General features: G+C 45.3%; 1 protein-coding gene across 1 annotated transcript; it reads right to left on the bottom strand.

The window, feature by feature from the left end:
* Positions 1-354: 354 nt before the first annotated feature.
* On the bottom strand, positions 355-13260 carry LOC123179887 (uncharacterized). The gene is made up of 4 exons (XM_044591791.1): positions 12407-13260; positions 12136-12309; positions 1250-4382; positions 355-1163 (listed from the first exon to the last, which is right to left on the bottom strand). The coding sequence occupies exon 3, from the start codon at positions 4349-4351 to the stop codon at positions 1376-1378; it is 2976 nt and encodes a 991-aa protein (XP_044447726.1). The 5' UTR covers positions 4352-4382; positions 12136-12309; positions 12407-13260; the 3' UTR covers positions 355-1163; positions 1250-1375.

Here is a 13260-nt window from a genome sequence, read left to right as displayed (position 1 = left end):
CCTCTTATCGACTAAAATACAGTTTTCTTCTTCAGTGATGTGATTTTTGTTCTCCCTATAGGAGTCGACAAGGTGCGTACACATGAATATGTGTGCAAGCGGACTGAGTCGCCCCCGAAGGATCTCATGTGGACATTAAAAAACTTATTTTTTTACATCGGTGTTGGATGATGTACAAATCATTCTATGGTGAGGCTCAGACTGTTTTGGTCAGTATTTCTAGACCATTAATCTCAGTGGATTTAGTCAATAATTCTAGATCAATGACCCCAATTACTCTTTGTATCTGTAGGCGGTAGGCCCATATGGATGTAATTTGCATAGGACGTAAAACTGGGATAAATGTTTGTCATGGTACACTAGCAATAGAAATCTGCAACCCTTGTTTCAAGCTGCTTCATAACTTAACCTGAAAAAAATATTTCTGTTTTTTAACAAATCTCAGTGTCTTTTTTCCCAATAGAATTCCCACAAAACTTGAATCATACATTGAAATGGATCTTGACAAATAAAACCAGAGATGCTGGTAGGAGTACAACACACTTGTAGTCAAACACAACGTCCGAATTAAAGAAATATATATGCCACTTAAAGTCCAGAGACACACTTGATAATTAAACATATCGCATGCTAAACACCAGCATTACATACCTTACACATACATCACCAACATAGGATAGTGGACACTCGAATAAAATGTGTTGGAACAAGGAAAAGTAAACCTGATTCCACGGGAGACAAAGTGGCAGTCGACAATAACGAGGGAAATTGGACTTTTATTTCGAAAAAACCCCTCTAAACTCATATAGATGGCATGCAGGTGTATACGGAGGAAGGGGTATGCACGTGGGTGGCATCTATGTTATGGATGGACACTATGGTATGGATGTATGATGGAACATTCTTAATAAGGTAGTGTTGAGGAAGGTACTCTGGTGTATGGTGGAACACTGTTAATAGGGCAGGCACCGGAGGCATCGTAGGCTCCAACACTCTCAGACGTGGAGGTCCTTCAACACCGGCACTGTGATGGAGCAATGGAAGCACCTGGAGACTGTAAGTATCATCTTGCAGAGCAGGGTGGTTCAGATATATACATTAACTGTAACAAGGGATAACTGTATTCTATAATGCGGCGCTGAGGCGGACGTATGGTGGAACACCTGTCAAAAAGCTAGAGTTTAGGAAGGTATTCTGTAATGAGTGGCTAATGAACAAAGGGATAAGTATGCCGAGTAAAATCACATACCAACCGATAGATGGATGGAGCATTGATTCATCTGAGGTAGCTGCTCATCCTGGCAGACTCATCGAAGGAGGCGAACTCCGGGGGGAGCTTGGGGTCGTAGCTGTCGCGGTGCAGGGCTGAGCCCCACTAGAGCTTGCTCCACCAGGTCCTCTCACCGTTGACCTTCACCATCCCCGGCTTGCGTCCTTGTAGGCGCGGGAGGCGTCGGAGGCTCCAGCACCCTCGGATGTGTAGCTCCTTCCACATCGGTGCTGTCATGGTGGCGTCCTTGTCATGGAAGTGCTGGAGCAGTGGCACCTCTTGGAGGCGTATGCTTTGGAGGCTTGGGAGCTGATAACTTTCATCTTGCGTATAATTGCTGATGAAAATTGTCTTAAGGTTGTAGCAGAACAAGATGTCAAGTGTCTTGAGGCATGGCAGTGTTGCTGTATGTGGCACCACGTGCTCCAATCTTGGGCAGTCCTCTAAGTGCAGGTGCTCTAGTCTACCGAAGTCAGAATAACTATACTCTGAACAGAACCAAACTAGCCTTTTGAGATTACAGACATGCATGTTGCGTAGTTTTTTCAAGCCTTGAGTGTAAGATACAACTCCTTTCATTTTATGGCACAAACGAAGCTCACATTCTTCTAGCTCGATGAAACTGCTCAGGTCATTAAATGTGTAGATAGAAGTGTCATATGTCACTGACACTGATTTCGTGACGTTTAGAAGACCATATAAACCATCATGTGTCTCTTGCATCCTTGTGATGTCTAGATGGCGCTCAGTCCGGTGAAGGGGAACTGTAATGGCCGATGCAATTATAATTTCCTCTGCAAAGCGGCTGCTATATACATCCACATATGTTAATTGATTCTGCAGCAACTCCTGCAACTTGCAATCTAGGATACCTTCTTCATCTTCTTGCCGTCTGCTATTTGTAATGCATGGTGCCACTTGAACATAGAATGATTGGAAAAACCGTCCAGCTCTAACTAAATCTGCAGCAGTGTCACGGAAGCTATGGAAGAACCTAGGGTTAGTAACACACACTTGGGTAACTTGATTAGAATGATTGCCATTTCCTTCTGAACAATGATCCAAGTAAAACACATCCGGGAGTCTCTCCAGCTCATGCCAAGGAAATCGCCTCAGGGAAGGAACACCCACGAGGAATAATCTCCTAAGCTTGGGAAGATTAGGGATGTCGGCAGAGAGCTCCTTCATAGCTGTACTAGACAAATCAAGCTCCTCCAAATCACTAAGATCCTTGATCTCAACAGACTCGAGTTTTCTACATCCATGCAAGGACAAACACCTTATATGAGTTGTGCCAATCAGCATGAACGATACAATGCTAGGATGCCCTTCCAATTTGATTCCCTGAACACCAGAGATTGGTCTTGTGAATGAAATCAATTCCTTGTTGTCAATGAGCTTCAACGACTGTAGTTGGTTCATTTCTTCAAATATCTTTTGCGGGAAATATTTCATTTGAGTCCCTGTGACCTCAAGGGTCTTTAGGCTGGATAGAGAAGCCATTGAAGGAGGTAGCTCCACAAGGTTGGAGCAGCTGGTCAGCATAAGCTCCTCCAGATTTGACATGTCCTCGAAAAAAGTATGAGGGAAAGCAGATATTTCTGAATTTGACATGTCCAGGTGTATCAAATTGCTCTTTTCGTTGGCCACTTCTTGTGTCAGATGAGAAACAGGAACACCATTCATATCAAGAATTTCTAGCTTGTATAGAGTGGACAATGGTGATGATGAACTAATATTTGTTGATGAGTCTGTGGCATTTGTTGTGGATGAACTGGAAAGAGTTTTCAGATCATGGCAGCCTCTAAGTGAGAGCATCCGAAGTTTATGTAGACAACCAATGGAAGAAGGGAGTGCTTTTATTGGTGTGTAGGAGAGATCAAGAACACGGAGAAAACAAAGTTTGGGCAAGAAATGGTCCAACTTGGAAAGAATGGGCGATCGATCTGAGCAACCTCTTAGAATAAGTGAAGTTGCCCCCTTTGTTTCCTCTGGGCTCAACCATTCTCGGCTTACATGACATCCATGGTCACCGACGAATGAAATCCATTTCTTCTTGTTATCAAAGAGTTCATCACTTGTGATGTCTTCTGCAATGAGGCCATGGTATGCTAAGAATTGTGCACCGGTATTGGTGGCTTCATAAGCTTCATCAACCGGAGAAAAAGGTAGCTGCAGCAAAGAGTATTTCTCAAATGCTTCAAGGATGACCCTTCCAAGTCGATGCATACTTGAACACTTGCTGCTGATGATGCTGGTTTCTTCTTCTTCTTCTTCTATGAAGCTCATTCCAGGCAAGATGCCTTGGGCGGCCCAATGGTGGATGAGCTCGTGTGAGGTGATAGCTGCCACTTGTGAATGCTTCGCAAAGATCGTCATGACATAGTAGAAGCATTGCAGGGCTATGCTATGCCAATATTCCTTGGTTTCTTGTCGGATCGTGTTGAATATGTGCTCTGTCGATTGATGTAGTGCATAGAGGGTAAGCACCACAACCTGTTCATCTTTGTCAATGGATATAACTCTTTCGTCTTCTGACTTGCTCTTGTTGTAGGCATCATGAGAAGTGGTGGAGATGAGCCAATAAGAATTTGCCCAGTCGGGCAGAGGAAGCCCGCAATCCCGTGTAAAACTGCCAGGCTCAATTGGCCACTGGAGGTTCTCAGCCACTAGCAAGTACCTCTCGGTTAACAATTGTTTGATGATCTGAGGAACCATAATGTACCGCACGTGATACTCCAAATCTGAAGAGATAACACCATCACAGGACCCGTAGATGTAGTAGTGTAGCTGGTCATGCTTTTCCTTGAGCCTGTTGTATTCTTGGTCGAGCAGGCCGAGCTCCTTTGCTGCAGCGAGGGCCAGCTGGTACTTGGTGCTCATGAAGCCCCTTCCTTGGGCTTCCTCTGCCGTTGGCGTGGGCTTCAGATCCACCTTTATCACGTGTTTGACTTCTCTTTCGTACTTAAGGATTGTCTCCTCGGCCAGTCCTGATATGGCTCGTGTGTATGAAGCCATGGGCCCCACCCCAATATTCCAACCCACGAGATAAGAGCCGAACAGATCATCGTCCAACTGCATATATGCTTCCGTCTCACGGTATCCATTAAACCTGGCGACATAAGCAAATGAATTAATTATTAGCACTTACGTAATCGAAATGGTCAACAGCTAGCCGGCTGGCCAACATCAATATGTCAACCTAAATCGTGTTCAAGAAGCTTGATTACTTTCAACCAATCTCTCGTATTAAATTTGCAAACTAAAAAAATGCATGAGTATAAATAATATGACCAACGGATCCATAAGAAATTCGTTCCATTAATATGCCAGCAAAACAAACTGCAGAGTACACGTAATACCGAAAAAGGCTTTCGCCCTGCTTTATATATAAAACACCAATCAACAAGCACCCAGTACAAACACATGCCATGCCACCACAACACACGCACACACCCAGGACAGCATACATAGGTGCTGAGGGCAGCAACACCACCCCTAGCACTACCGCCCCGAAGAGATGAAGCTACACATGACGAACCATACGCTCAAAGGCGGCGTCTTCAGAAAGGATACGACACCGGAGCACCGCCACCACCCGATCCAAGGATCAATTCAGAAAGGATACGACACCGGAGCACCGCCACCACCCGATCCAAGGATCAAAGTTTCCCCCGGAGCCGCATGACGGGCAATGAGAGCCGCGACGACGCCTTCAAGAAGGGAACGATCTTCGCCGCCACCGGTCCGTCCGAAGATAGAGCAGGTTTTCACCTCGGACAACATTCACCGCCACCGAACGCCACACCCCGGCAACCACGTCGCCCACACGACCATGGTGACCGGCAGCACCAAGGCACGGACTCTGCCCAAGAGCACCGCGCTACCACCACTAGGGCCGCCGCCCCAGCATCCAAGACCTCGACACCACCTCGCCAGAGACCCGCCGCACCCCAACGAAAGAGACAAGCGGAAAGGTCCCACCTTTCGCACCCCTGGGCAACCCCCAGCATCGAGACCCAATAGGTCGGCCAGAACTGGCATTCACCGACCCGTCCTGCTGCCCTGAGCGCGAGACGAGCTCGGTCCTGCAGCATCGAGAGGGGGACGAGGTCAGCCTGCTGCATCGTGCGCGAGACGAGCTCGGTCCTGCGGCACCAGGCGCGAGACGAGTGGTGGACCGCAACTGGGAGAGGACCAGCCCACATTGATGGGAGTAGCGCCGGGGCGACGAGGAGATGGGCTGAAGGTCAAGACGGCCCGAACGCAGACAAGCCGACACTTGAGAAGCCGGCCGCTGCCGCGAGCAGATCCATCGAGCCACCGAGAAGCCGCCACAACACCGGTAGGCCACCACCGAGACCTACCCACGTAATACACACGCACGATCCGATTACTTCCTTCATGAATGAGGAGTATTACTCCTTCCTTCTCATGACATGAGACGTTATCTTCTCTACTACCTAAAAGAAACGGAGTGTTCCGTTTCCCCTCTTACGTTCCCCCTCTTCGTCCAACCCTGTCGTACGATTCCCCCTGCCCTCCAGCGATTTTCTTTTCTCGCTCCACCGGTTTTCTCCCCACCGGTTTTCTTCCTACCGATTTTCTTTTCTCCCTCCTCTATCTTTGGTAAACAAATAATTCACATAAGGTAACCAATCTCAATCAATCCAAACGCAATCAATTCATGCATGGCAATCAATTCATTCATGACGTGATCAATCTCCTTCCTTCTTTCAATCATTTCCTTTCTTCTATCACCATGTTTTACCTCGCGCCAATGAAAATGAATCTCTAGGCTGTTGCATATAAAAAAAATCTCTGACCGATCCTGCATATATCTCTTTTATCTATCTCTAGCCAATCATTTGTGTGCATATATCTCTTTATTCTCTCTCTAGCCGATCCTTTGTTGGCACGTTCATCAGTCGTGGAAGAGAACCTGTATACGTCAGCGAAACGCCGGCAGCCGGGATGGGCTCACCGGTGTAAAGCACCTCAAGGCCGTCCTCCCAGTGACGCTGCACCACGGCCGCCGTTGCCTCCGCGCTCCATTTGCCATGTCCATCGCACCCGCCGAGGTGAGCTCCTTGCATTCGCGTATTAGCAATAGGCGGACCAGCTTCTACATGCGCTATACAAACTATTAAGTGAGCTCCTTTGCTAAATTGCCATCTACTTACTGGAATTCTCACAAATAGAAGTGCACTTAGAAGGTAACAAGGATGGTATGGTGTGTCTCCATTCACATGGTGTGCAAAAAAAGGTAATTATATTACTAAACTATTAATGATGCTTTGTGTTATTCTGCAGACTTGAATTTAGTTTCTATGGTTTTGTTTTTCCGTTCATAGACGAGAGTATAGTCTGAAGGAAAAAATGGTATGCTCTCCAGGGTGTGCAAGAACAGTGAGATTTATATTATTGAAGGTATTGTTAACAATTTGTTATTTTGCAGATTTGCTCTCAGTTTTTATTATTGGCAGGTGATTCTTGGTCATAGTTCTTCGTAGAGAAACATGTTTGGCAAGTGTATTCTAATATTGACACCCACCTTTTTATTTACATATAAAGCGGACCAATTGGAAATTATAAATTTTAAATGTAAAGCTAACTTCTTTTGGGAAATAACATCATGTCGTTCAGATAATTTGATTTCCCTCTGTGATATTCTTTGGCTTTAGTATTTCTCAGGACAAAGTTGTCAGAAGTTCTATGCTTCATAACTAAAACATAATCTCCTTTTTGTTATTTTATTGGCATCATGATGTGTGCCCGTATGCTCCCCTGTCGCGTCATAAAAAATTCAACTCCCGGTGCAACGCACGGGCATATACCTAGTTACATCAAATATGCTGGGATGGAGGGAGTACTTAGGAAAGATTGTACATGCCAAACGAAGCAATGGTCAGACCAATATCGAAAAAAAGAACACACATAAGCTACAAAGCAACATGGTCATTCCAATCTCATAAAAAATGATCATTAAGAACAACTTCTACAGTGTGACGTCTTCCTTTCCCCTCTCACAAGGAAACTAGGGCAAATCCTTCCTCCCCTCAATCTCCGCCAGCAACCCCATGGATTTGCCTCCCTCTATCTGCCCCTCTGGCGGCCAGTGGTTGGGAGGGGAATTCTGGTGCCTTGCCTCCGGCTAGATAGGTTAGGGTTTTGGTCCTCACAGGGGTGACGCTCAGACAAATGTCGGCGCTTCTTCTTCAAGTTAGTGTTCTGAACTTTGATCCTCCTTGAGTTCTTTCGTCGGGAGGGATTAGACGGAGCTCCAACGTTGATTCCTATCAGCTCCTCGGGGTGGCGAGGTTAGGATTTCTCATCATGCATACGCGACAGCGAGATTTGGTGTCAGCTTATTCGGATCAATTCGAAGGTTCAACGACGACAAATGCGGCTCCGGGACGCTGGTCCTTATGGGCACTCACGGAGACTTCTCAGCTGTCATCGACAAGGTCCAGCTAGCTCTAGTACGGAAGTGGCGACAACGGCGCATTGGTGGCTCATTCTGGCGGCGCCCGTGGTCATTCGGTTGTCCAGAGACCTCGATGTAACCTTTATTATGTTTGTGGTGCTTTCTAATCCAAGGTAACTTTATAATAGATTGAGTTTTTAAAAGACTGCTTTTAAAACCAAAAGATACGGAGAAGTGTTTAGCAGCACTACACGCCCTAAGAGCATCTCCAATAGTTCTCGTATCCGTAAAATAATCATCGTTTAGGGAAAGTAGCGGGAAAACAAGCACTCCAACAGTTCCGTAAACACGCAATTTTTTGTACATGATCCTGTAAATTCTCCCAAACATTACGAACAGATACGGGAAGAAGGCCCTTCCTGTAAACTTTGGCAGGAGGCAACCACTGAAGATTCAGGATGCCCGCCTTGTCTAGCAGCCGCTGCCGCTCCGCGGTCGGACGCCTTCTTGTGCTGCCCCGTTGCCAAACACCACCCCGCCTTCCCGCCCCTCTACCAAGCCTCTGCACCCCTGCGCTTGCCCCTGATCCGCTCCGGTGCGCACCAGGTGTTGCACTGCCGTGCCATGACAATGGTGACAGCCAAGGTCCAAGACCACTAGCTAGCCATTTATATACTAGTTTAATGGGAAATAAAAAAAACATATTTTAGGAGAAGATGTTTACAGGAACCAAGAAAAGACCTCATCAGTCAATTTCGCTAATTATATAGAAACCCCGTAAAACCACTGTTACAGAGAGTTTCTGTTTTTTACAGAAACTGTAGGAGATGCTCTAGTCGCACGTTCTCTACCTGCAGTCACCGGCTGTCCCAAATTCATGTCCCCAATCGTGCCCGTGTTGAGTATATTGATTATTAGAAAAGAAGAGATAGGCTAGGATTTGTTCTGGCTTGTCTTGTACTCCAAGTTAATCATTGTACTCCTATATATATATATATATATATATATATATATATATATATATATATATGCCCACGAGGCTCAAGCAATACAACAACTATTCCACCAATCCCCCTCTATTCCCTTCTAACACCCCGGTCAATCACGCGTCCTCTTCCTCCCCCCGCCATGTTTGACCGCTTCCCATTCGCACTGCCATTCCAGGCTATCGTGCCTACCCGACGGGCCCTTCGCCAGTGTGGTCGTCCTTTGCTCGTCGTAGCAGCCGCCACCACTACCGAGGCTGATGGCCAGCCTCCTGGATCCAGGGAAACTCCCCAGCTAGGCGCCCGCACAACGACGGTTCTATTGTCCATGCCGGGGCAGAAAGGATCCAGTGATGGAAACCTAGATCCAGAAGGATTCAATCTACCTCTTCACCACTGTGACCGCCACTTATGACCCTGGATGGTTGTGGTGCGCCATCAGCAAAGCAACTTCCTCCCCTCCAACTCATGTTTTTCATCCCTCCACTTAATGATGCATGAGTGCCTACTTGGATGGTTAGACACTTTGATGTGCTTAGATTGCTTTTCTAAGATTCCTATGAACACGTTGTTCACTATACGGAGCCAAAACAGAACACTTTCAGGTGTTGTCCAAACTGCAAAACACAAGCATGCCAGCATGTATGGTCCTGTATGCTAATAGATTTCTTCGTGTAATTGTATTGAGAACAGAGAAATCGTAGCACACATTGACGAACAAAAGTAATCTTGAAGCTCCAGTCGCTCAATGTTCCTTCCCAGGTGGATTATTAGTGTTGACTGCAATCTTTCTTATGCATTTCACCCAGTTATTTGTGCGGATTTAGACATGCACATAGTTTGTTCAGCGTTTTGACATGTAAATTAATCGATTAAATCCGGGTGGATACATGCTAATTAATAGTTAAAATTCGGCTGTAATTTCGTGATCTATGATAAGTACTGCTAGATTCTTATATCTATGTCATGAAGAGATGCAGGACGCACCAAAGTTTTCCTCTATTAAGTGGAGCCACAGTTATGTATATCTGCATTAGTTTTAATTATTTTTGTTTATGAAAATAAAATTCCAGGTTTGCTAAGATTATCCGATTTTCTAGTGGAGATGCAAAATCAATTGTTTTTTGTTTTCCGGACACTCTTGGTACATCTGCTATGCCTTTGGGGGTGAAAATTCATCCAAAACTATTTACTGTTGCGACTACTTATTGAGTTTCAATACATTTGTGTGACTAGTAACTTAATTCTGAAGTGTTTATTTTTAGGCCGGTGACTACTTCTTTATTCTTTTCTTGTGGAGTGAGCACCTTTTACTTTTAACACAGGAACACACTCATAAGTTGTTTTTACAAGGAATTGGTCTCCAAGACTATCAAAGTGTCGTGGAACTTGTTCCGTAAGAACTTTTTTCAAGTATGGATAAATAATTAATAAAACAAACACAAAGATGGGAGCTGGTAGGCATACATGTCCCGTATATACATCAATATGGAGCTTTGCAGCCTTGTGCGGATATGACAACTCTTTTGATATCCTTCAATGTATCAAGGTGGTAAATAAAAATGTACTAAGTCGAATCTCCTACATACTCGTTGTTGGTGAACCTACCTGCCCCTGTGTGTTTTGGACATTGTTGATAGAAATAGTAAGGGTGTCATGTGGGGCCAGCCCTATAGGCGTAAGGGACCTGCACGGGCCGGTCCTGCACCTGCCTAAAGATATGTCCTAGTTTAATTACAGTCTTTTTAAATTAGGAGTCTGGGTATTAGTTAGAAAGGTTTAGTCCCGAAGAAGGTTACCCTGCCAACACCCAATTGTAATAGGAGTCTTAGTCTAGTCTTGTAATTAGGCTATATATAGCCAGCCCTTGGATCAATAAACGCAAGCAGAATATCCTACAACCTCTCCTCCCTTGCTCCTGCGCCACGGCCTAGGTTCCTGCGCGGTGGCGGGCCTAGCCGGGGTCGGTGGATTCGTCTAGATCGGCCATGCTATTGGCTTCGTCCAGATCGAGGACTGGTCAAAGGGCAACGTCGTCTCCGCGGCTTACGGTGCTGCCGGCGCCTTCAGCCACACGGATGATGAGGTGCCACCGGGCGGCAACCGTGGAGCAGCGCGACCTTCCTATCTTGAGGGTAGTGCCCCATGGCACTCTCTTCGCTGTAGGCTCTGGTTGACGGCTCGATTGCAGCAACTGGAGCAAATAGAGGTTGGTGGTGTAGGACTAGGACAGGAGGAAACTTTGGTTGGCTGGTTCGGCCCGACAACGGCGACGTCTTTAAGCATCGTTATCCTCCTTAGAGGCAAAGCCGAGGTCCATCCTATCCACTCCTGACCCCTCCTCCCGGACAAAAGTCCAAAATCCGCGTGATTGGGCGGCGGCGATGCCTTGCGCGTCATACCCTTCATGAAGGCGCCGTCTGGGGGGGCTTGGGTGCTGGAGAGGGGGTTGTTCTGGCGGTGGGCTCCGGGTGGCAAGGGGTAGTGGCGGTGGTGCACAGGTTCGCAGGTGGAGCAACGTGTCATCTGGCATGTGAAGACGACGAGTATTGGCGGCATGGTGCAGCTGGATGAGCGCAGGGAGGTGGCATTGTTTGGCACCGTGGCAGCGTTGACGGCAGCCTTGGCAAAGTCGATGCATCAGCACCTGCTCTAAAGAGATCGGTGGAAGTTGGCGCCGACGACCCAGAGTGCGTCTGATTGGTTGTGCCCCACACCTGGTATGTGGCTTGGTTGGGGCCCCCGGCTTTAAATGTTAGGCTAAGGTGAGATGTCTGGGTATTCGGCTTAGACTTACTGCACCCCTACATCAATTGGATAGGAGTAGCGGCAGATGTTGCCAAGATGGCAGATTCAGACATATTGATGTATTACTTTGTAAGGTCTTTGCGAATAATTAATAAAATGGTTGCATGCATCTTCCAGATGCAGAGGCCAGGGGTCATCCTCCTTTAAAAAAAAAGATATGAAAGCATAAAAGTGAGTGGAAAACAGCAATGATAATTGAAATTAAAGTAATGCTTCTAGCTAGGACAGAAATTAGAGAATTTTATTGAACAATATCGAGAATTTTATTTGCAGAAAACACAAATATCCAGGAAGGAGAGGGGCCGGGGGGGGGGGGGGGGGGGGGGGGGGGCGGTCAACGAATGCACTCTTATGGCTTATACATAAACTAACTGAGGGACTGAACAATAAACTGGACCAAAGATGGGACGCTTGGTTACAGTAAAAAAACAACGAATATATTTTGCTCAGAAGATAAATTGTTAAAGGAACAGAATCATGAATAGTTGTAAGCATAAAGTTGACACTGGCAGCTCTTACCTCAAGAATGAATGGACTATATACATAAACATTGTAAGCATATATATATAACCATGCCAGAAATTTGATAGAGGTGAGCTTTGTACATATATTAGTGATTCATTAACCATCAATGTATGTTTTACCTCTCAGCGGCGAAGGAACCTGAACTCGGGATAACTTTGTATAATATAATGTCATGTAGGTTCTTAGATCACCGAGATACATATATTCAGCAATACTTGAACTCAAGGCTGCCAAATAAATATTAATTGTCCATGTTCTGCTTAAAAGCTGCACACTAGCTTCCTTGTACGGTCCTAAGGAAACACAAGCAAATTGACCCTGCTTATTAGGCACCGTAAGTATATAGACCAGAAGTGAGTAAAAAATCACATAGGAGAATATATAAATTACCTGGCAGTTGAATTAGGCACCATAATATGGATGCCAAGAAATGGCCTGATCGACCAGATTTACTTAAAAACTCAGTAGTGGGACAAGCCGACAATCTTTTGGTGTTTCTGGTGGATGGTAACTAGAAAAGCAAGCAATGATAAACGAGGGCAAACAACAACGCGGTGAAACCAATGATTTTTCGTTTTTTTCAGTATTCATCCATAGAAAAGAGAGCGAAGCCAGGATAAGAGAACAACACAATAGCAATGATGGAATGCCAATGACTTTTTTTTGTCTTTGTTTTTTAATTGAAATTTAGAGCTAGATAAATTGAGTAGTTGCGGGTCTGAAAAATCAACAGTAATGGGAAATGCTAACGATATTTTCTCAATGTTTATCAGTAGGAAAAGGGATTGCAATGTAGATGTGGAAGACCAATGGCACAGTGGAGCATGCAATCACTTTTTTTGTACAGATCACTAGAAACAAATAATATTTGGTATGTGTGAAACGACAACAATAAGCGGGGAAAATACTTATAGATTTTTAGTTTTCTTTTGAAATGATGACTAGAAAAGGGGATTAAAAGTGGAACATGCACATATTTTTTTGTTTTTTGTATTGATCACTAGAAAGAAAGGCTACTATTTATATGTGAGAGAACAAGAATCGAAAGGGGGAAACTCCAACTATTTTTGTCTTTTTTGTATTGATGATTAGAAGAAAGATTAATCCTAGACTGGATGTGAAACCTCAGAAGCGAGTAAAAACACCAGCAAAAGTTGAAACGGAAATGATGCTTCTAGCTATTAGAAGACGGAGGAATTAGAAGAACAGTGTCAAACGTTTTGGTGGCAGGATAAACGAATGGG

Source organism: Triticum aestivum, chromosome 1D (assembly GCF_018294505.1).
Source record: "Triticum aestivum cultivar Chinese Spring chromosome 1D, IWGSC CS RefSeq v2.1, whole genome shotgun sequence".
NCBI classification, from domain to species: domain Eukaryota; kingdom Viridiplantae; phylum Streptophyta; class Magnoliopsida; order Poales; family Poaceae; genus Triticum; species Triticum aestivum.
Note: the sequence above shows the minus strand (reverse complement) of the source record. Positions and strands in the feature narration are given on the sequence as shown.